The sequence below is a fragment of the Salmo salar genome, chromosome 11, assembly GCF_965601325.2.
Source record: "Salmo salar chromosome 11, fSalSal1, whole genome shotgun sequence".
In the NCBI taxonomy this organism is placed as follows: Eukaryota; Metazoa; Chordata; class Actinopteri; order Salmoniformes; family Salmonidae; genus Salmo; species Salmo salar.
Window position 1 is genome coordinate 14,891,267 of NC_138301.1, and position 23,813 is coordinate 14,915,079.

The 23,813-nt window shown below is 46.3% G+C and overlaps 1 protein-coding gene across 1 annotated transcript in view; it reads right to left on the reverse strand.

Moving 5' to 3' along the window:
* The window catches only part of si:ch211-186j3.6 (neural-cadherin), a 232,342-nt gene that overhangs the window by 90,750 nt on the left and 117,779 nt on the right, over positions 1-23,813 (reverse strand). The window contains exons 2-7 of the mRNA XM_014126570.3: positions 19,966-20,163; positions 19,112-19,337; positions 16,849-17,053; positions 13,211-13,322; positions 11,105-11,354; positions 1,760-1,902 (exon numbers count right to left, since the gene is read on the reverse strand). Coding sequence (XP_013982045.2) covers positions 1,760-1,902; positions 11,105-11,354; positions 13,211-13,322; positions 16,849-17,053; positions 19,112-19,337; positions 19,966-20,163 — 1,134 coding nt within the window. The remainder of the gene's footprint in view (positions 1-1,759; positions 1,903-11,104; positions 11,355-13,210; positions 13,323-16,848; positions 17,054-19,111; positions 19,338-19,965; positions 20,164-23,813) is intronic.

The window sequence follows — 23,813 nt, forward strand, 5'->3', positions numbered from 1 at the left end:
AAGTACGATATTTGTCCCCATGTGCAGTTGCAAACCGTAGTCTGGATTTTTCATGGCGGTTTTGGAGCAGTGGCTTTGTCCTTGCTGGCCGGCCTTTCAGGTTATGTCGATATAGGACTCGTTTTACTGTGGATATAGATACTTTTGTACCTGTTTCCTCAGGCATCTTCACAAGGACCTTTGCTGTTGTTCTGGGATTGATTTGCACTTTTCGCACCAAAGTACGTTCTTCTCTAGGAGACAGAATGCGTCTCCTTCCTGAGCGGTATGACGGCTGCGTGGTCCCATGGTATTTATACTTGAGTAATATTATTTGTACAGATGAACGTGGTACCTTCAGGCATTTGGAAATTGCTACCAAGGATGTCCCAGACTTGTGAAGGTCTACAATTTTCTTCTGAGGTCTTGGCTGATTTCTGTTGATTTTCCCATGATGTCAAGCAAAGAGGTACTAAGTTTGAAGGTAGGCTTTGAAATACATCCCCAGGTACCTCCAATTTACTCAAATGACGTCAATTAGCCAATGAAAGGCTTCAAAGGCCATGACATCATTTTCTGGCATTTTCCAAGCTGTTTAAAGGCACAGTCAACTTAGTGTATGTAAACTTCTGACCAACTGGAATTGTGATACAGTGAATTATAAGTGAAATAATCTGTCTGTAAACAATTGTTGGAAAAATGACTTGTTTCATGCACATAATATATGTCCTAACTGACTTGCCAAAACTATAGTTTGTTAACAAGAAATTTGTGGAGTGGTTAAAAAACAAGTTTTAATGACTCCAACCTAAGTGTACGTAAACTTCCAACTTCAACTGTATATGGGTATGAACCATGAAGAATTTTAACCAAATAAGAAGCTATGAGAAATAGTTTGAAATCGGGGCTTTTTAAGCAAACCATCAGCTTAATGATGTGAGGTAATACTAGGGTTAAACCCCACTAGTGAGCCCAGGCAGCTTCATAGGTGAGTGTAAGAGATAATAGGGTCCAATAATAGTGTGTAAACTTGTCATACAGTAGCAGCAGGATGTATACCCTGATGCAAAGTCGGACCGGTCCGACAGTTACTTGACTGTGAAAAGTAAGGAGCGGGAAGCCTATCCTAGGGGCTTCGTGGAAGTGCATGATAACATTTGTACATGTATAATAGGTATACATTCAATATGCATGCTGGAGGAGAAACAAAATGCCAGCCAAATATGTGCGAACAGTCGTTTTAGAAGAGCGGTTCTACAACCTTTTAAAGCAATTGAAGTGACATGGATGAATAGCAGGTTATTTGTTTTGTACCAATCAGGGTTATATGGCTTTTATTTTTTTTATTTATTTATATGGTTGAGAAATCTCCCCTTTCGGCTGACAGTTACTATCAGTGGAAATGAACAAAGGAAATTGCACCTTGAAGTTCCAGAGTAATTGAATTTGTCAAAGTAATCTTATTACCCTTTAATGTGATATGCAGATTCAATGGTGCAATTTACCCAAGGTGGGGAGGGCTATGAAATTAGTTTAGGCCTTTAACACATTTTCGATTTCAAATTGCTTCCTTGGTGGGCTAAACGCGGGACATTGGAGCAAACCTTTGATGACATTTGTAATGACAGAATCAGCCGCACTAAAAATAAACCGCAGCCAAAGCGGATCGCATGACAATTCATTTCACCCATCTAGTGTAATATCTACAAGAAGGGATGGGGAGGAGGGAGAGCAGCGGGACTCACTGAGGAAGAGGAGGGGTGTAAACAATATGTCTCACCTTTCTGGCTGTCGATAACAAAGTTGCCTTCGTCGTTGCCCGTTGTGATTTTGTAGGTGATTCCATCACCGTCGGGGTCCTTGGCAAGCACCGTGGCAACCAGTGTGTTAGGGCCAGCGTCCTCCGAGACGAATGTCCGGTAGCTGTTGACAGAGAGAGAGAGAGAGACATCCCAAAATCAACACCTCTCCTTGCGTCTCCCCAGCGACAATGCAGAGTGTGAGAGTGAAAATGAGTGAATAACACACCATGCCTTGTCACATTTTAATCACAGATTTCTGAATGCATTATGAAGCTGTTTTTGGGAGGGTAAAAACAGAGTTGGTTGAGTGTCTGATATGGTGGGCCTAGGTGGAGACAATTTGAGTTCTAATTCCTAATTCAATGGAGACAGCAGTCAGTAAACAGCTGTTGGCAGCCTGTCACAGTGGGGAGACAACACTAAGTGGTTGGGATGGAGTGTGAAAGAACTAGTGAATTGGATGACAGAGTTGTGAGGAACACAGGAGAGAAGCAACCAAGCCCAGCATGTCATACAAACACACACAAACATACCCCTACTGTATACTGTAGATGTACCTAAACTCAGCAAAAAAAGAAACGTTCTCTCACTGTCAACTGCGTTTATTTTCAGCAAACTTAACATGTGTAAATATTTGTATGAACATAACAAGACTCAACAACTGAAACATAAACTGAACAAGTTCCACAGACATGTGACTAACAGAAATTGAATAATGTGTCCCTGAACAAAGGGGGGGGGGTCAAAAGTAACAGTCAGCATCTGTTGTGGCCACTAGCTGCAATAAGTACTGCAATGCATCTCCTCCTCATGGACTGCACCAGATTTGCCAATTCTTGCTGTGAGATGTTACCCCACTCCGGGCTCTTCAATGGCCATGGCAGAACACTGACATTTCTCACACACAGAACGAGCAGTATGGCTGGTGGCATTGTTATGCTGGAGGGTCATGTCAGGATGAGCCTGCAGGAAGGGTACCACATGAGGGAGGAGGATGTCTTCCCTGTAACGCACAGCGTTGAGATTGCCTGCAATGACAACAAGCTCAGTCCGATGATGCTGAGACACACTGCCCTAGACCATGACGGACCCTCCACCTCCAAATCGATCCCGCTCCAGAGTACAGGCATCGGTCTAACGCTCATTCCTTCGATGATAAACGCGAATCCGACCATCACCCCTGGTGAGACAAAACCGCGACTCGTATTGAAGAGCACTTTTTGCCAGTCCTGTCTGGTCCAGCGATGGTGGGTTTGTGCCCATAGGCAACGTTGTTGTCAGTGATGTCTGGTGAGGACCTGCTTACAACAGGCCTACAAGCCCTCAGTCCAGCCTCTCTCAGCCTATTGCGGACAGTCTGAGCACTGATGGACGGATTGTGCGTTCCTGGTGTAACTCGGGCAGTTGTTGTTGCCATCCTGTACCTTTCCCGCAGGTGTGATGTTCGGATGTACCGATCCTGTGCAGGTGTGGTTACACGTGGTCTGCCACTGCGAGGACGATCAGCTGTCCGTCCTGTCTCCCTGTAGCGCTGTCTTAGGCATCTCACAGTACGGACATTGCAATTTATTGCCCTGGCCACATCTGCAGTCCTCATGCCTCCTTGCAGCATGCCTAAGGCACGTTCACACAGATGAGCAGGGACCCTGGGAATCTTTATTTTTGTGTTTTTCAGAGTCAGTAGAAAGGCCTCTTTAGTGTTCTAAGTTTTCAGAACTGTGACCATAATTGCCTACCGTCTGTAAGCTGTGTCTCAACGACCGTTCCACAGGTGCATGTTCATTAATTGTCTATGGTTCATTGAACAAGCATGGGAAACAGTGTTTAAACCCTTTACAATGAAGATCTGTGAAGTTATTTGGATTTTTACAAATTATCTTTGAAAGACAGGGTCCTGAAAAAGGGACGTTTCTTTTTTTGCTGAGTTTATATAGAACATATGCCAAATATAGAATACACAAATAATTCATGAACACCTTGATCTCACACTGCCAGCCACGTTCATTCCCCCTGGGAGATTCACTCATAAAGACGCTCACAGACGGGCCGCGGTAAGCGGCGAAGGTCTCATGGACTTCAATTGGAGTAGGGTGCTAGGTCGGCAAAACACAAGCAGTTTTGCACGCGGCGCTCGAGGCGCCAAAAGATGAATTTGCTGAAGTCTTCAGCGGCCACCACGCACGGTTTGACCAATGAGCATCGTTCGTCTTGTCAACCAATCAAACAACGTTTTAATGACAACACGTGAGCTGACAACAACGTGGTTCAATTTCCGTTTATCACGGCTCACCTGTAAGCGCCTTAATGCAATTTACACATCATGTACATGCAGTACATGTCACCTAAACAAGAATCATGAAGCTCAAACCATGTGCATCCTAACAGAGACATACGCATTGTCAAGTTAGAGGACTCCTGTCATGCATGTACATTAAAACAGATAAAAGTAAGTAAGCCTTGTCCGAGCCAGAACAGCCAATAGGGGCAGCAGCCTATCTCATGTTTCTCTAGCGTGAGGCAGTTTGATGTACAACTACACTCCCTAAACAAGACGCTAGTCTGTCATAAGGCCTTACCCACAATCCATCTGCTGACTGCTGAGTGCCAAGAAGAGAGGCATCAGGTCCCATTTTCTTTTGTATTTGGTATGACCCCCAACCTTGCAGTTTCAGGGCAGACACTCAAGGCCACCGATTATGCACATGCTGTATATTACAATCCACAAAATGACAATGAAGACACAGAGCCATAGGAAACCGGGATTGTGCACGATGGAGGGCAATTATGTCTGTTCTCAGTCTATCCATTGGCTAACGCTTGGCCTGGGACCGCTAGACTGGGAACCCTAGAGCAGGCTCCAGGACTGGCTGTGATAGAAGCTCCCGATAGCAGTGACAGTACAGAATATAGTCCATTACTGCTGTTATGTAAATGTGATTCAATTTATACCTACAGTAAACTGACTATAATGTACAGTTTGTGGCCTTCAAATCTAGCAGGCCTGTATTGTAAAGAACTGTCACAACCTGATCAGTTTCACCTGTCCTCGTTATTGTCTCCACCCCCCTCCAGGTGTCGCTTGTTATCCCTGGTGTATATATCCCTGCGTTTCCTGTCTCTCTGTGCCAGCTCGTCTTGTATGTTTCAAGTCAACCAGCGTGTTTTTTTCCGAGCTCCTGCCTTTTCTATTCTCTTTTACTAGTCCTCCCGGTTTTTGCCTGTCCACGACCATTCTCTTGCCTATCCCTTTTGGATGTAATAAATATCACAGACTCATCTGCCTCCCGTGTCTGCATCTGGGTCTCGCCATAAGAACCATTCCAAACATTTTTTTTTTTACTCTCCTCTACAAAGGAACACGCATAAAGGTACACAGACGGCCACTCTCCCACTCCCACTCATCCCTCATTCTCAGAATCACTGAGAATGAGGGATTGCTGTAAGACTGTACATGAAGAAAGAACTGTAGTTTATTTCAATGCAACAGTCACAGTGATGCAAAAACAAACACATTCACAGAGATATAAGCACCACGGTCTTCCCAGCTGTCTCTTTCACCATCACCCTCTCGCTTCATCTCAATTGAAATGTTCCCGTGGATGTGAGTGCGTCTAACAGAGGAAAGACAAACAGGGCCTCAATGTGGGCACAGTATGTTGTCGCTCATCGTTCCACCCACGCTCCACTCAGCTCAGAGCTAGTGGACGCAAAAACAAGACAGAGGAGAGACTCACTCTGACAGACTGGCAGAGACGGACTCTTCTACTGAGCTAGCATGCTCTGTCCGTCTTGTCTGTCTGTCTGTCTGTAGTATGTCTGTCTGCAGTCTCTCGGTCTTGCCTTTCTGTCTGCTACCCCCTCCTCCACAACTCTTTCAGTAGAAAAGGAGTGATTTTGCTGGGTGGGGAGGAGAGGGAAAAGGCATCCACAGCATGTCCTTTGTGTTCCTTTCTGCCTGTGCCAGTGGATGGAAGCTTCTCAGAATTTCTCTACAATGATGATCTACTGTATATTCTCCAATGAAAATATCATTTTTTTAGGGCAGAAATGTTGCAAACCTTTCATGTGTCATACTGAGCGACGTGTCATATTCCCGGTATATTGTTTACACAAGAGCATTATGCACTTTCTATTTCCATGGAAACCAATGTTCCAGTTTCATTCGTATGATTTGAATTGATTAGGGCCCTGTCATTCACGTGATTAGCGCCCTGTCAAGTTGTCTTTCAATAGGCACGCAGGCAAGACCGTATGGAGCGCCAATCTTGATAACTTATGCAGAACAAACGAAGATGACAGTCTTCTAAAAGGATTATCAACTACAATGATACTTTTCTAAATGAAAAAACTAAATTCAACTGATAAGTGTTCATGTCAAATCAGTTGACAGATGGAGAGAGGTTTGGGAAAGGGAGGAAGAAAAAGGGAGAGAATGATTGTGAGAAGGAAGCCGAGAAAGATGGGTGGAGGTTCAGAGAGTGACAGAGAGATAGAGAGTGAAGATCAAGGGAGAGGTGGAGAGAGGGGAGTGGTTGTACTCGACATCAGGTCCTTTTCCACACAACTGATTGATTGGTAACAGAGGGGAGCCGACAGGCATTTCACGCCTGTGATTTATGTCCCCGATTGGAGATGACCCCCTCAACCCCTTCACCCCTCCCCATGTCTTCCCGCCTGCTCCAACACCCACTGCCACGGTACAACTGACACCGGAACCTTTAATCTGTCACCAGCCTCAAATGGCCGTTTCCCATGACGAGATGACACCCTCGTTCACACGCACACACACACACACACACACACACACACACACACACACACACACACACACACACACACACCCCTAAAAGGCCTTATTTTCACAGGCTCCATTTTCTGTAAAAGAATAATGAGAGGATCCACCACTCCACAGAGCCTCTCCATCACCTGCCTCCGCCGCTCAAAGGTTACCCATCACAGACTCAGGCTGCTGTCCCTCTCTCACCTGTCGCCATGGACTTTGGCCCAGGTGACGGGGTCCGACACAGGACTGACTGACAACTCCCAGTCGGGGCGGCCATTTTGTGGGAGAGGCAGTGGGTGAATGGTGAACGCGGCAGGCGCCTGCCCAGGCAGACGGACAGTGGTTGTGTATTCACCTCACAGTGCCCACTCTCCCTCTCATTATCTACCCCATCAATCTCATTTCAACACAAACTCCAGCTACTGCTCCATCAGAGTCTGCCAACATTCTCCCTCCCGTCGGCCAACCAGCCAGCCCGCCTCTACCACACCAGACACACAGATGCTCTGTCACCCTTAACCCCATTTCCCTCCACAATGACTGACATCAGCCACAATATAATTAGCCAATTTACCCAACACATCTATTACATATTAACGACTGACAAAACACACAGCGCCGGCCCGAGACCGAGACTGGCTCGTTGTTTGTGCTCATTAGCATCTCTCCATCTTCTGTAATGTCAACAGATTGCCAGGGCTCTGTGAATACATGTATAAATATCTCTCTGCCTATCCAATTCACTCATCACTCAGGTTACTGTCGGCCACCAAACAATCCCTGTAATGATCTACTTAGTTTACACCGGGTGTCACGGTTGTCGTAAGGATTGGACCAAAATGCAGCGGGAATATGTATACTCATCTTCTTTTTATTTGAAGAAGGAGAAACAACTAAATACGTATACCAAAAGAACAAAACAAAACAGTCCTGTCAGGTGCAACAAACACTAAACAAGGAAGCAACTACCCACAAAATCCCATAGAAAAAACACCCCTCTTAAATAGGACCTTCAATTAGAAGCAACTAGGAGCAGCTGCTTCCAATTGAAGGTCAACCCAACAAACACCACATAGAAATAGACATACTAGAACTAACATAGAAATAGACTAACAAGAACATAGCCCAACAAACCCCGAAACACTCTAAACAAACACACCCCTGCCACGTCCTGACCAAACTACAATAACAAATAACCCCTTATACTGGTCAGGACGTGACACCGGGCTGAGTGACGAGACTCACTTTGTCGATTTCACCAGCAACACGTCACTGTCGAATGAAATCCTCGGAACTCCATTTCTGCCTTTTTTAAAAATATATACTGCTCAAAAAAATAAAGGGAACACTAAAATAACACATCCTAGATCTGAATGAATGAAATAATCTTATTAAATACTTTTTTCTTTACATAGTTGAATGTGCTGACAACAAAATCACACAAAAATAATTAATGGAAATCCAATTTATCAACCCATGGAGGTCTGGATTTGGAGTCACACTCAAAATTAAAGTGGAAAACCACACTACAGGCTGATCTAACTTTGATGTAATGTCCTTAAAACAAGTCAAAATGAGGCTCAGTAGTGTGTGTGGCCCCCACGTGCCTGTATGACCTCCCTACAACGCCTGGGCATGCTCCTGATGAGGTGGCGGATGGTCTCCTGAGGGATCTCCTCCCAGACCTGGACTAAAGCATCCGCCAACTCCTGGACAGTCTGTGGTGCAACGTGGCGTTGGTGGATGGAGCGAGACATGATGTCCCTGATGTGCTCAATTGGATTCAGGTCTGGGGAACGGGCGGGCCAGTCCATAGCATCAATGCCTTCCTCTTGCAGGAACTGCTGACACACTCCAGCCACGTGAGGTCTAGCATTGTCTTGCATTAGGAGGAACCCAGGGCCAACCGCACCAGCATATGGTCTCACAAGGGGTCTGAGGATCTCATCTCGGTACCTAATGGCAGTCAGGCTACCTCTGGCGAGCACATGGAGGGCTGTGCGGCCCCCCAAAGAAATGCCACCCCACACCATGACTGACCCACCGCCAGACCGGTCATGTTGGAGGATGTTGCAGGCAGCAGAATGTTCTCCACGGCGTCTCCAGACTCTGTCACGTCTGTCACGTGCTCAGTGTGAACCTGCTTTCATCTGTGAAGAGCACAGGGCGCCAGTGGCGAATTTGCCAATCTTGGTGTTCTCTGGCAAATGCCAAACGTCCTGCACGGTGTTGGGCTGTAAGCACAACCCCCACCTGTGGACGTCGGGCCCTCATACCACCCTCATGGAGTCTGTTTCTGACCGTTTGAGCAGACGCATGCACATTTGTGGCCTGCTGGAGGTCATTTTGCAGGGCTCTGGCAGTGCTCCTCCTGCTCCTCCTTGCACAAAGGCGGAGGTAGCGGTCCTGCTGCTGGGTTGTTGCCCTCCTACGGCCTCCTCCACGTCTCCTGATGTACTGGCCTGTCTCCTGGTAGCGCCTCCATGCTCTGGACACTACGCTGACAGACACAGCAAAGCTTCTTGCCACAGCTCGCATTGATGTGCCATCCTGGATGAGCTGCATTACCTGAGCCACTTGTGTGGGTTGTAGACTCCGTCTCATGCTACCACTAGAGTGAAAGCACCGCCAGCATTCAAAAGTGACCAAAACATCAGCCAGGAAGCATAGGAACTGAGAAGTGGTCTGTGGTCACCACCTGCACAACCACTCCTTTATTGGGGGTGTCTTGCAAATTGCCTATAATTTCCACCTGTTGTCTATTCCATTTGCACAACAGCATGTGAAATTTATTGTCAATCAGTGTTGCTTCCTAAGTGGACAGTTTGATTTCACAGAAGTGTGATTGACTTGGAGTTACATTGTGAGGTTTAAGTGTTCCCTTTATTTTTTTGAGCAGTGTATATATACTTTTACATGTATTGAAAGCAATAACTCCCCTCAATATTCGCTGGACATTTCATGAGTCTATGCCCACGAAAATGTCTACAAAATATCGTCTGAAGTTTTATTGTATGTTCATTAATAGGAAAATATTTATCTTTTTTTCCTGAAAGGTTTCTGTTTTGGAGATGAGGTTTTCATCTGATAGCGATGAACAGCAAAGGGGAGCGAACCGAGTGGCAAATGAAACAGGCTGATCCAATTGAGCCCGATAGAAATAACAGTCTGGCGGCCATCACAAAGTTACTCAAATAATACCAGACACCCTGTTTCCATTGTGTTACCCATTAGAGAATATCTGTTTTGTTTTCCGCATTGTAGAGTAACAATGATGATTCACTGAAGATCTCTGTAGATTGAACATCACGAGGGGAAACTGGGGATGCTCCTGCTGACAGGAAATCAATTCTTCCCACAAAACCCCCAACAGATACACACAGCAATAGCATCATAACACACACTTAGACACACACACACACAGCCTCCCATCACCCATAACCCCGCACACAGACCAACACGCAGCCTCCCATCACAGCACACATAACCCCATTCACCTACCCACACCATAACATTAACCCAACAACTAAAAGCTAACTCATCTACATACTGTAGTGCATCCATATCAGCAACTCATATCCAGCCACACCCACACACTGGTTCCCTGCCACTGTTCATCAGAATGATTCAAACAGACATCCCTGGTGGGCAGTTGGTTCTCCCTCTCCATCTCTCTATCCCTCTACTCTCTCACTCTGTCTGACTCACTCACCCCATCTCTGTCTCTCTCAACTCTTTCCCTACCTCTCCATCTCTCTCTGAAAAGCAAACCTGTACTTCAGCACACACACACACACACACACACACAGACACACACAGACACACACAGACACACACTGCCCTGGTGCTGGCGTGATTCTCTCCACAACAAACTAAAGGCATGGCTGATTGAACCTGCCTCACCAATTTGCAGAGCTAGCTGCCAGAAAATTGTCCAATTAAAAGAGCCATAGGCCAGAGCGACGCCAGAGGGAAAAAACAACAGCTCAATGCATCACTACAGATCGGACCGGAACAGCAGGGTAATGCGGCATTTAAAAAAAGGAATGTGCGGGTGAGCTAATACAGGGCAGGAAACATGCCCAAGAGGAACAGGACAGATAGAGATGTTGAAATCCCAGTTTGTGTTTCTTTTTTGTTGCTGTGTGTTTTCTTTTGAAGGGGTTTGGGTTGTAGACCAGCAGCAGCTGTAAGGGATTTTGGGAATTGGCAGCCATGTGGAATTCTGGGAAACTGCAGCTGCACTGGATTGTGGGAGGAGGCAGCTGTGCAGAGCAGAGGAAAGTGAAATGGCATGGCCTAGGCTGACAAATAGGCAAGGGTGAGGGTTAACAACAAGAAGAGCAGGCAGGGTGGAAGGAAAATGGTGAATAAAGAAAAATATGAGTAGAGAATAATACAAATTATGAAATAGGCGCCCTGTTTAGATGTAGATGTTGATGATGATGATGATAATGATGGCCATGATGATGATTGTAATAACCACACTCTTACTTATGATGTTAATAGTGATGAAGAGGAGAAGCAGTACTGTACTCACACATGCTGGGAGAACTCTGGGACCTCATCGTTGACATTGGCCATGCGGATGCGGACAGTGGCTGTACCTGTCCGGGGCACATCTCCCTTGTCCACAGCCATCACCACAAACTCATACAGGTGGTTGGGCCTCTCATAGTCCAGTTGCCCTGCAGGGAAAATGGTGCCGTGGGGAGAGATGCTGAAGTCTGGGCTCAGAGTGTAGTAGGTCAACTCAGCGTTCAGGTCCGAGTCACAGTCACTGGCAGACACTAGAGTGAGGGAGAGACAGGGTAGAGAGGGGAGGTTGGACAAGGAGATATCTTTGTATTCTGCAACGTCATCTAACCAGAACAGATATGTCCAACATGTGACTCTAGTCTAGATGCTAGACTTAATTACTACTGTTTTTTCATGCATGTTCACACATTTCTGTATCGCATCAAATTGAAGGTTAGGAAAAGGCAAGCATTTTCCCAAATGTCTCTTTCGTTTGGAAAACTTACTGGAGTAGGGCTACGGTCAGAGTGATGGCCTTGCTGAAAGAGAGGGCTCAGTCTGGGACGGGGATCAGCCTTTCTTCCGCTAAATCGTCCTTTTCACCGTGAACTCCTGCATTCTGCTATTCTCCTTAGATTGCATTCGGTATACTCTCTACCTCACTGTATCATGTAGACCAACAGCATCCAAGACACAGGAGGTTGGTGGCACCTTAATTGGGGAGGACGGGCTCGTGGTAACGGCTGGAGCGGAATCAGTGGAATGGTGTCAAATACATCAAACTCATAGTTTCCAGGTGTTTGATGCCAGTCCATTTGCTCCGTTCCGGCCTTTATTATGAGCCGTTCAGCAGCGCCCACTGGTCCAAGGGAACCTCGCTTGGTGGATTTAAATGTCACCAATAACACTGTCAAATATGAGCATTATCCTTGACACATATCCATATACTGTGGAAGACTTCATACATCAAAGTCAATATTTCGTTTCCTCAATATGCACTTCCTGACTTAGCAATGAGAGTCATTTGAATATCCATCAATACTGAGCCAGTTAGGCTCTAAAGGATTGTTGGGCTAACTGACAGTACAAGACAACATCCGTTCTTGGCCTGAGCCCCAGATCTACAGGGAGTGAAGTCTTTGGCCAAATGGAGTATCTGATGAAACTGTCTCCTATGGTCTGTTTCCTCAGCCCTCACCACAGCACAGAGCTGTCGGAGACATAGATTCATAAATGATGTTGAGTGATGCTGTTTACCACGTTGCTACATCTACAACCAGCCTAAATGCCTAAATCCATGTATATCTAATCTTTCAGATCCACTTCAGCCAATCCCAGGGCTTGTTGCTGTGGCCTGGGCAGGCCCTAAAAAATGGAGCCAGATGATGTCCAGTGTAAAGTCTCTCTCTCTCTGTGACACAATCACAGCCTCCTGTTCGGACCCCACTAATCCCAGGAACAAGAGCCTAATCTCGGCTTCTTCACCTTAAACCATCGGATCAACATACAGGGAATAAAAATAAAACAACATTTCATTGAAATTTCATTGAAAGCTTACACGTCCCCATAGATGTGACCCAGACACGGTGTTCTCACGGCTGCTTAAAAGTCTGCATGAGCCATGTCGTTCTGTTCGCTCTAGATGCGCTCCGTTCTGCGGTGAAGTCCTGTTATGTTCAGATTCACAGCGATAATTGCAGCGTAACACATCTGCCGGTAGGTCGGTCCCGACGCACCTGTTGAGCATAGCAGGCACACCACACCTGCAGGGGCTCCTTTAACAAACACACCTGCCTCACCGCGGTCTCACAGCAGTGTCTGCCAAAAAAGGATGTTCATCAGCAAGAGGACACCTCTGGTACTATAAAAATCACAAGTAAGTGCACACCTATCCTTTCCTCACCCACCAGCATGGTGAACATAGCACTACTGAACTTCTGTGACTACACTACAGAGAATACGTGGAGCTTCGTGCGGTCTTCTCCTAGGAACAGAACTGTCCGTTGTCCCCGGACATGAGATGACCAATAGAGCAAGAGGGGGGATGGAGGGAGGATGGAGGGGGTGTAGGGTTCTGTAAGAGCTACACCGTGAGAGAGAGAGAGTGTATGAGTGTATGTGCACTCACCTTGTAACAGAGAGGTTGCTGTGGTTACAGTCTCCGGCACACTCTCTTTGCTGTAAATGGACTGCAGGAACTCAGGAACGCAGTCATTTTCATCTGTGATGATCACACGCACCTGTTTCATTAGGAGAAAGGGGAGAGAGAGAGAGAGAGAGAGAGAGAGAGAGAGAGAGAGAGAGAGAGAGAGAGAGAGAGAGCGTGGGAGTAAATTATTCTCCTCCTCCAGGTAATGTGATAGTTATCTTTAGGCCTTTGATAGATTAGTTGCTAAACCTAATTAACTGTCTTACTACGAATTGCTTTTAGCAGCTCAGCTAACACAATCTATTTAAACTGAGAAGAAAGTGAGCTAGAGACACAGAGTAAAATGTGTGTATAGTACAGTTGAAGGTAAAGTAGAATAAATCGCAGGGCAGAAAGGTTGAGCTTCAGGTGTGCCAGGGAGCAAGAGTCATTCATATCTGGGCTTCTGGAAGTGTCTGACTGTGGCCAGTCTGGGGAGAGAGCCAGTAATCATCCCTGATATTTATCGCAGGAGAGGAAAAGCTGCTTTCAGTAGATTGCCCTTTCACTACTAACAGTCAGAGCCAAACTCTACAGCAATCCCCCAAGAGAAGAAAAGGGCCAGGAAAAGAAGAAAAAGAGAAGAGATGCTCTGAATGCCGCTGTTTCTTCCCCGTTCCACCCCTCCTCCTCCTCTGCCCTTCCTCTCCTCTGAAAGAGGAACAGTGAGGTAACAGGGGATTACAGATTCCTCACTGTAATTCACACTGATACACCAGTCAAAGAGAGAGAGAGAGAAGAAAATCACACAAAATGAACATAATCCTCCATATCCACACCTTTCCCTCCCTCATTACACCGTGCAGTCAGCGCTTAGCCGTGTGCTCAAAGGTGTGCGTTCGTAAGCGCCTGCTCTTTGTTATCTGCCGTGAGCAGCAGTCACATCCCTATCCTGGCTCGGAGGGACACAAACCTCACAGATTTACATAGAGGCTAGGATAGCTTACCCAGGCCAATGAATAACCCGGCTAGCCGGCAGACGGAGACCTGTAGCGTGGCGACTGTCGATCCAGTGAGAGGGTCTCATAATCAATACCAGCGGTGAGACACAATGCAGTCTTAACTTCCTCCTGTGACTACCAGGAGAGAACCACTGACATGAAATACAGTGTATTGCTCTGCTCTACTATTCATTAGGGTGGTAAGGAGAGCTTTCCTGCCTGCATTAACAGCTGTTCCCTTCCAGTCCAGAGCCTGCAGCTAAGGAGGGGAACACTCGGTCAGACTCGGAGTGTTCTTCCACTTATCAGAGTCAGAACGCTCTCAGAAGAACAAAACAACAAGAACTGGAGAGAACATCAGCTGACCCCCTTTAACACACACCCCGACTACTGTGCCAAAGCATACAACTGTTCTGTTAGAAGAAGCGCGGTAATTTGAGCTCTGCCCATGCAGCTCCCTGAGAAGACGCGAGCCAGCAAGTGAGGAGAGAGAGGGAAGAGGAGAGAGAGCGCTGTGCCGGGCAGTGCAGTGGTGAAACAGAGGGCTGAATCTGACGTGAGAGCCAGTCAGCTCTGATAAAGCCGAAGACCCTGCGGCGTGTTGTGGAGGGGCTGGGCAGGTCACTGGCTGGTTCAGTAACTAATGGTGCTACAAAGTATTCGCTGCAGTAGGAGAAACGCCTGAAATCTGCCTGGAAATTAACAAAGCAGATTCCAAGTTCAGGACCTTTTCACAACTCAGTCTCTTTGGAGGCAGCTTTGACTCTTTGACTGTTTGACTTACTGGATTTACATTTGTTGAAGGTGTGTAATGAGAGTTCACAGCTGTGCCCTGTGGCATGGGCAGGCCAGCAAGGGCTAGACAGGGCAGTACAGGAGCATAGGCAGGCCAGCAAGGGTTAGACAGGGCAGGACAGGAGCATAGGCAGGCCAGCAAGGGTTAGACAGGGCAGGACAGGAGCATAGGCAGGCCAGCAAGGGCTAGACAGGGCAGTACAGGAGCATAGGCAGGCCAGCAAGGGCTAGACAGGGCAGTACAGGAGCATAGGCAGGCCAGCAAGGGCTAGATAGGGCAGGACAGGAGCATAGACAGGCCAGCAAGGGTTAGACAGGGCAGGACAGGAGCATAGGCAGGCCAGCAAGGGTTAGACAGGGCAGGACAGGAGCATGGGCAGGCCAGCGAGGGTTAGACAGGGCAGGACAGGAGCATGGGCAGTAACACATCTCTCTTCCTCCTTTCTTCCCCTCCCTCCAGCCTCCCTCCATCCCTCTCTACCTCCCTCCCTCTCTCTCTCTGTCCCACCGCCTCCCTCCCTCCAGCCTCCCTCCATCCCTCTCCCCCTCCATCTCTCTCTCTCCGTCCCACCGCCTCCCTCCCTCCAGCCTCCCTCCATCCAGCCTCCCTCCATCCCTCTCTCCCTCCCTCTCTCTCTCTCCGTCCCACCGCCTCCCTCCCACCAGCCTTCCTCCATCCCTCCCTCCCTCCCTTTCTCTCGCTCCGTCCCACCGCCTCTCTCCCTCCAGCCTCCCTCCCTCCATCCCTCTCTCCCTCCCTCTCTCTCTCTCCGTCCCACCGCCTCCCTCCATCCAGCCTCCCTCCATCCCTCTCTCCCTCCCTCTCTCTCTCTCCGTCCCACCGCCTCCCTCCCTCCCTCTCTCTCTCTCCGTCCCACCGCCTCCCTCCTTCAATCCCTCTCTCCCTCCCTCTCTCTCTACGTCCCACCACCTCCCTCCCTCCAGCCTCCCTCTATTCCTTCCTTCGTCCAGCGTCCCTCCATCCCTCCCTCCCTCCAGCCTCCCTCCATCCCTCTCTCCCTCCCTCCAGCCTCCCTCCATCCCTCCCTCCCTCCAGCCTCCCTCCAGCCTCTCTCCATCCCTCTCTCCCTCCCTCCAGCCTCCCTCCATCCCTCTCTCCCTCCCTCCAGCCTCCCTCCATCCCTCCCTCCCTCCAGCCTCCCTCCAGCCTCCCTCCATCCCTCTCTCCCTCCCTCCAGCCTCCCTCCATCCCTCTCTCCCTCCCTCATCCACTGCTCTAGGCATTCACTGAGGACTCTCTCTGGACAGAAAGCTCACAGGATTGGACAGATTTTAGGAGCAGCTGCCAGTCTTTTCTCTCTCCCCCTCATATTTGTTCCCACATGTTGTTTGGCTCTGTGCTCTACTGTTGTGCCTGAGGACAGGGAAGACCAGTGGATGGCTGAGCAGTGAAGATGTCTGCCTTTCTGCTGACGTTAACTGAGGCGGGGCACCACAGAAGAAAAACACTAGAAGCCATTCTCTAGTCTCTCCCCCAGGTCCCCCAACCATGTTGAATTAGCAGTGAAGGCTGGGACAACAAACTAGACCACACAACATCATACATGTTCCCGTTCCTTTTGTTCATGTAGCTCTATTAATTGATATTCCTAATTAGAACGAACCCTGTGAGAGGCTTTACATTCAGTGTGTGTGTGTGAGAGAGAGAGAGAGTGAGAGACAGAGAGGTTCAAAGGCCGGCCTGGACCCATATACACACACACACACAATCACAAACAGAAAGATGCACCATGCAGAGGCAGAACACTTGCAGGTGGAACACCACAGTGATGTTTTCACAAACAGCCACATTATAACAGATCATGTCTCTCTTGGACCCACCTCAGCAGCACTGCTCAGCCTATCTTGGTCCTCGCTGGCCCTGACCATGAGCAGGAAGCTGTGCTGGTCCATCTCAAAGTCTATGGTCCTGGTCAGAGTGATCTCCCCCGTGTCCGCCTGCATGCTAAACAAACTGCTGGGATTGATGAGCAGGCTGTAGCTGATTGGCTGCTTCTGGAAGGACACGGCTGGAGTTGCCAGGAAGCTACCGAAGAGAGGGGCAGGAAAAGGAATTATTATTTTATTTATTTATTAGGATCTCCATTAGCTTATGCTCATGCAGCAGCTACTCTTCCTGGGGTCCACACACAACATGACATAATATAGAACTTTAATAGATAAGAACAGCTCAAGGACAGAACTATATAAATGTAAAATAAAAAATGTCTGTACTGACAAAACAGAGAGAGAGAGGGGGGGGGGGGTGGGGGGGGAGAGAGAGAGGGGAGAGGGAGAGAGAGGGGGGAGAGAGAGAAAGACAGAGAGAGTGTGTGAGTGAAAGTAAGAGAGAGAATGAGAAAGAGAGAATGTGAGAGAGAGAGAGAGAGAGAGAGAGAGAGAGAGAGAGAGGGGGGGGGAGAGAGAGAGAGGGGGGGGGGAAGAGGGAGAGAGAAAGAGAGAGTGTGTGAGTGAAAGAGAGTTAGAGAGTAAGAGTGTGAGAGAAAGTAAGAGAGATAATGAGAGAGAAAGAAAGAGTGTGAGAGAGAGTAAGAAAGAAAGAGTGTGAGAGAGAGTAAGAGAGAGAGAGAGAAAGAAAGAGAGAGAGGATGATGAACACATCTAGCAAGGCTATTCAGTTTAGTGATGAGACAGAGAGAGGGGAAATGTAGAGAAGGACTAATGTTTTCTGGTTTGTGTAATGTGTACCACAACGGCAATGGAGTTATGTTCAAGGTTTTTGATGAGTTCCCTCAGGCGCTCAGCAGGAACAATCACCACAGATGTTACACTCACTGATGGGTGAGTAATGTAAGTTCCTGTCAATCAAAATAGAGAAGCGATAGGAGAGAATACAGGAGGCAGGAGGCCAAAGATCAAATCCTTTCCAGTAACCGTCCCAGGCTATAATATAGAGTGTGTGTGTGTGTGTGTGTGTGTGTGTGTGTGTGTGTGTGTGTGTGTGTGTGTGTGTGTGTGTGTGTGTGTGTGTGTGTGTGTGTGTGTGTGTGTGTGTGTGTGGGTCATATATTGAATAACTATGTATGCCTGATTTATGTGAACCTATGGCTCAGTGCATAACGGTTATTGTATGAAAATGTCTGTGTGTGTGTATGTGCACTGTTAAAGTGTGATAATGCGTGCATATCATTCGCAATCGGTACTATATTTATGTATTCAAATTATTTGTGAATACTAGCGAATTATTTTCATGCAGACTTGTTTTTTTAAACTATGACCTTCATAACTTCTAGTTTTACATTATGTGTGTGTATGTGTGTGACTGTCCATGTTTGTGTGCATGTGTGCAATTGTTTGTTTGTGTGTCTGTGTGTGTATTAGCGTGTGTTTGCGCACGTGCGTGTGTGTGTGACTATGCATGTGTGTACATGTATGTCACGCTGGTAACAAAGATTCGGGAGACAGGCGCAGGAATGCGTAATAGGGCTTTAATTAAGCCCAAATTACGGAGTGCCGTGTAAAGGCACGGGGACGAAGACCAAACAAACACCATACAAAAAACAGGGTTGAAACCCAAACAAAAGAGCAAGGAGTACCTCGAATAAATAACCCACGCGCACAATGATTAACATACGGGACCAGACCCGTAATCATCTGAGCAATCCACAAGGGCACGAAAGCCCAAAACACACAGCACAGGTACTCACACGCACCAACGGACATTGGAACAATAATGGACAGCCCAATGGAAACCAAAGGGCACATATATACAAATACTAATCAGTGGGAATAGGGGACAGGTGTGCGTGATGAAAGTTCCGGAGGGATCCGTGGCAAAGTGTGTGTTTGTGTGTGTGCGTACATGGATGTGTGCATGCGTGTGTGCATGTGTGTGTGTACTTTGCGTGTGTGAGACTCAGAGGAGGCTGGTGGGAGGAGCTATCGGAGGACGGGCTCATTCTAATGGCTGGAATGGAATTAACGGAGCGGTATCAACTATGTGGAAACTCCATTCCATGGATTCCATTCCAGCCATTAGAATGAGCCTGTCCTCCTATAGCTAAATCCCACCAGCCTCCTCTGCTTTGCATGGGTGTATGTGTGACTGCATATGTGTGTGTGTGTGTGTCTGTGTGGTACTCACGGCTGTCTCTCTGGTGTGTTCTCAGGTAGTGAAATAGTGAAGGATGCATTGGAGAACTGTGGTGCTCTGGCTCCTGCGATGACTGACACTACCACCGGGGGACTACGGCTACCCAGCCGGTCAGCAGCCACCACTGTCAACAGGTACTCTTTGTCCCTCTGAAGTGGCAGCCCCGTGGTCCGGACATGACCACTCTTTCTGTCCACCTCGAAACGCCCGTCACCACCTGCAGTTAGGAGACAACAGAGGAATTTATTTTTGAAAATATATATTTGAAGGTGCTTTCTGACTAGATAAAGAGAGTTAGGATGACAGTGGGAAACATACTGCGATAAAAGGGCAGTAAGCCAGGTTGAAACCTATGCTGACATGTGCAGGGAGGCTGCAGTATTACTGCTAGGCCAGCCAGGCCACAACAAATGTATTTTCTGTCATTCATTCGTGGAACAGAACATATGTTCAATATTAGAGGGATTGATTGATTTAATGAGTCAAGGTGATTTTATTGCATTTAATAAGACAGCAGCGCAGCAATAATGAACCTTTAAAATGTATTGAAAGGAAAGTGCAGATGGAATCTAATATTAGAGTCATTGACGCACAGACTCACACATGTAATCCCACCCACTGGCAATTTCATTCTGCCCAACTTCCGCAATTGTACACAACATATGACATAAGATAAGACACATGCTTAACTTAATGAGATGAAAGGCTAGAAGTAAAAAAGTATAAAAGCATGTATAACACTGACTAAAACCATATAAAATAATGTTTTTTCTCTTTCTATTACAATGCTGCCAGTTCGTGTACTCAATGAAATTGTACTCAATCCCTGGACAGGAAGCACCTACCATCAGACAGGAAGTACTCCACCTCCCCGTTGTTGCCCTCGTCTCCGTCCTGGGCGTGGAGCTTGTAGACCAGTGACCCGGCCAGGGCGTTGGGAGATACCACTGCCAGGTAGGGGGAGGGGACCATGGTCCATTCTGGAACATTGTCATTCACATCAGTCACTGTCAGCTCCACCCGTACCATGTACCAGTCTGGACCTGTAGAGGAGTGGCAGAGATTGGTCCTCTGTAGCTCAGTTGGTAGAGCATGGCACTTGCAATGTGAGTATAGTAGGTTCGATTCCTGGGACCACCCATATGGAAAATGTATGCACGCATGACTGTAAGTCGCTTTGGATAAAAACATCTGCTAAATGGCATATACAGTGCCTAGTGAAAGTCTACACACCCCTTGCACATTTTTCACATTTTGCTGCCCTAAAATAAAATCTAAAAAGGGATTACATTTAGTTTTTTAAAAATCCCATACCGATCTACACTACCTACTCCATATTTTAAAAGTGAAAGAAACATAAAAAAAAAAAAATAATAATAATAATTTAAAAAAGTACAAAAAATACTTGGTGGAAGCACCTTTGGCATCCATTACAGCTTTGAATCATTTTTAATAAGATTCAACCAACATTGCATAACTCTTAGGGCAACATTTATACTTTGTTTTTGTGAAAATTGTTCAAGCTCAGTTAATTTGGTTGGGAATCATTGATGGACAGGACAGAGACTGGACTACTCAGGAACACTCAACACCTCTTTAGTCATTCTGGTGTGTCTTTGGTATTAAAATGTGTGTAATTGTCCCCCAGAAAAACAAAACTATCCAAGGTTCATGTTTTCAGAATTCAAACTTTTTACCTGTGTTTTGCTGCTTTCATATTTCTTTTGATCCTAAAAAACTCCCTAATCCCTGCTGATGACAAGCATACCCATAACATGATGCTGCCACCACAATACTTGCCAATACAGAGGGTTTGGATTTGACCCAAATCCTTCATTAATGAAAACCCGCCTTAGTCTTCTGAAAACTTAACCCTGGAATAGAGTTCATATTTTTCAGGTGGACAATTAGACACATTGTAATGCCTGACCAGTCCAGTCTCAGTCATGACTTAAATTTGCTTGAAAATCCGAGACAGAAACAATGGATGTACAGTATGTTGTGCAAAGTGTTGTGCAAAGCTGGTAGAATCTCATTCAGTCTCATTAAATCTTGCGTGTGAAGACATACGCAATCAACACATCTTCATTATTTATTTAATTAAATAGGAATATTTAACAGTGGCATGCGAAAGTGTTCACCACCTTGGCATTTTTCTTATTTTGTTGCCTTACAACCTAGAATTGAAATTGTTTTTGTTTGGTTTTTTTTGGGGGGGGTTGTAGGTATTTGATTTACACAACATGCCTACCACCTTGAAGATGTAAAATATTTTTTATAGTGAAACAAACAAGTAAGACAAAAAAAACAGAAAACTTGAGCGTGTATAACTATTCACCCCCCCAAAGTCAATACTTTGTAGAGCCACCTTTAGCAGCAATTACAGCTGCAAGTCTCTTGGGGTATGTCTCTATAAGCTTGGCACATCTAGCCACTGGAATTTTTGCCCTTTCTTGAAGGCAAAACTGCTCCATTTCCTTCAAGTTGGATGGGTTCCGCTGGTGTACAGCAATCTTTAAGTCATACCACAGATTCTCGATAGGATTGAGGTCTAAGCTTTGACTAGGCCATTCCAAGACATTTGAATGTTTCCCCTTAAACCACTCGAGTGTTGCTTTAGCAGTATGCTTAGGGTCATTGTCCTGCTGGAAAGTGAACCTACGTCCCAGTCTCAAATCTCTGGAAGACTGAAATAGGTTTCCCTCAAGAATTTCCCTGTATTTAGCAAAATCCATCATTCCTTAAATTCTGACCAGCTTCCCAGTCCCTGCCTATGAAAAACATCCCCACAACATGATGCTGCCACCACCATGCTTCACTGTGGGGATGGTATTCTCGGGGTGATGAGAGGTGTTGAGTTTGCACCAGACATAGCATTTTCCTTGATGGCCAAAAAGCTACATTTTAGTCTCATCTGTCCAGAGTACCTTCTTCCATATGTTTGGGGAGTCTCCCACATGCCTTTTGGCGAACATCAATTTTTCTCTTTAAGCAATGGCTTTTTCTGGACACTCTTCCGTAAAGCCCAGCTCTGTGGAGTGTATGGCTTAAAGTGGTCCTATGGACAGATACTCCAATCTCCACTGTGGAGCTTTGCAGCTCCTTCAGGGTTATCTTTGGTCTCTTTGTTGCCTCTCTGATTAATGCCCTCCTTGCCTGTTCTGTGAGTTTTGGCAGGCGGACCTCTCTTGGCAGGTTTGCTATGGTGCCATATTCTTTTCATGTTTTAATAATGGATTTAATGGTGCTCCGTGGGATGTTCAAAGTTTCTGATATTTTTTATATAACCCAACCCTGATCTGTACTTCTCCACAACTTTGTCCCTGATCTGTTTGGAGAGCTCCTTGGTATTCATGGTGCCGCTTGCTTGGTGGTGCCCCTTGCTTAGTGGTGTTGCAGACTCTGGGGCCTTTCAGAACAGGCGTATATATACTGAGATCATGTGACAGATAATGTGACACTTAGATTCCACACAGGTGGACTTTATTTAACTAATTATGTGACTTCTGAAGGTAATTGGTTGTACCAGATCTTATTTAGGGGCTGCATAGTAAAGGGGATGAATACATATGCACGCACCACTATTCCATTTAGAAAACTTACTTTTTTGAAACAAGTAATTTTTTTCATTTCACTTCACCAATTTGGACTATTTTGTGTATGTCCATTACATGAAATCCAAATAAAAATCTATTTAAATTACAGGTTGTAATGAAACATAATATGAAAAACGCCAAGGGGGACAAACACGTTTGCAAGGCACTGTATGTTGTTATAATTATAGAGATGAACTAGCACATTCACAGAGTCTTAGTCCTAACCCAGAGCCTTATTCCTAAACAGAGAGTAATCTGAGTATCCATTGAAAAAAAATACAATGAGGTTTGAGAGATGCTCGGCTTTCAGAAACAGAATAACCATACAATACTGGACAGTATCACAACACTATCATAAGGCTATGATGTACATGAACCAATCACTAAGCTCTGAAAGCCATTAGGCTACATGACAATACAATCATCAGCCATTAGTAAAATTTCACGTAAAGCCATGCTAAAGGATGCTAATGTGTTGTAATACCCGATACTACTTGTCACATTTAGATGGCACAACGCTTTAGAGCGTTTCAGTCACAATTTGCAAATTATGTGTTGAGTGTTTTTCCTTAATGCGTTGACTGAAAACAGCAATCACAATAGAAATCACACACACACACACACACACACACACACACACACACACACACACACACACACACACACACACACACACGCTCACACATGCTCACACGCTTACACAAGCACACACACATACACACGCATACACACATGACCACACAGAATCACAAACAGAAAGATGCACCATGCAGAGGCAGAACACTTGCAGGTGGAACACCACAGGGATGTTTTCACAAACAGCCACATTATAACAGATCATGTCTCTCTTATTATGTCCCTCTTCCAGTCTTAGATTCCCTTTATCCATCTCTCCACTGTTCCATCTACCCAATGATTCTCAACGATTTTCCCTCTAGGCTCTCTGTCTCTCTCTCTCTTTTCTCTCTGGCTCTCTCTTTCTCTCCATCTCTCTCTCTCCTTCCATACTGCAGCTGTCAGGTAGAGGAAAGCAGGTGTTCTGTCAGGGGCTATGAAAGGGCCAATCACCGGGGGAATCAAAGAGCCCAAGACGCTGT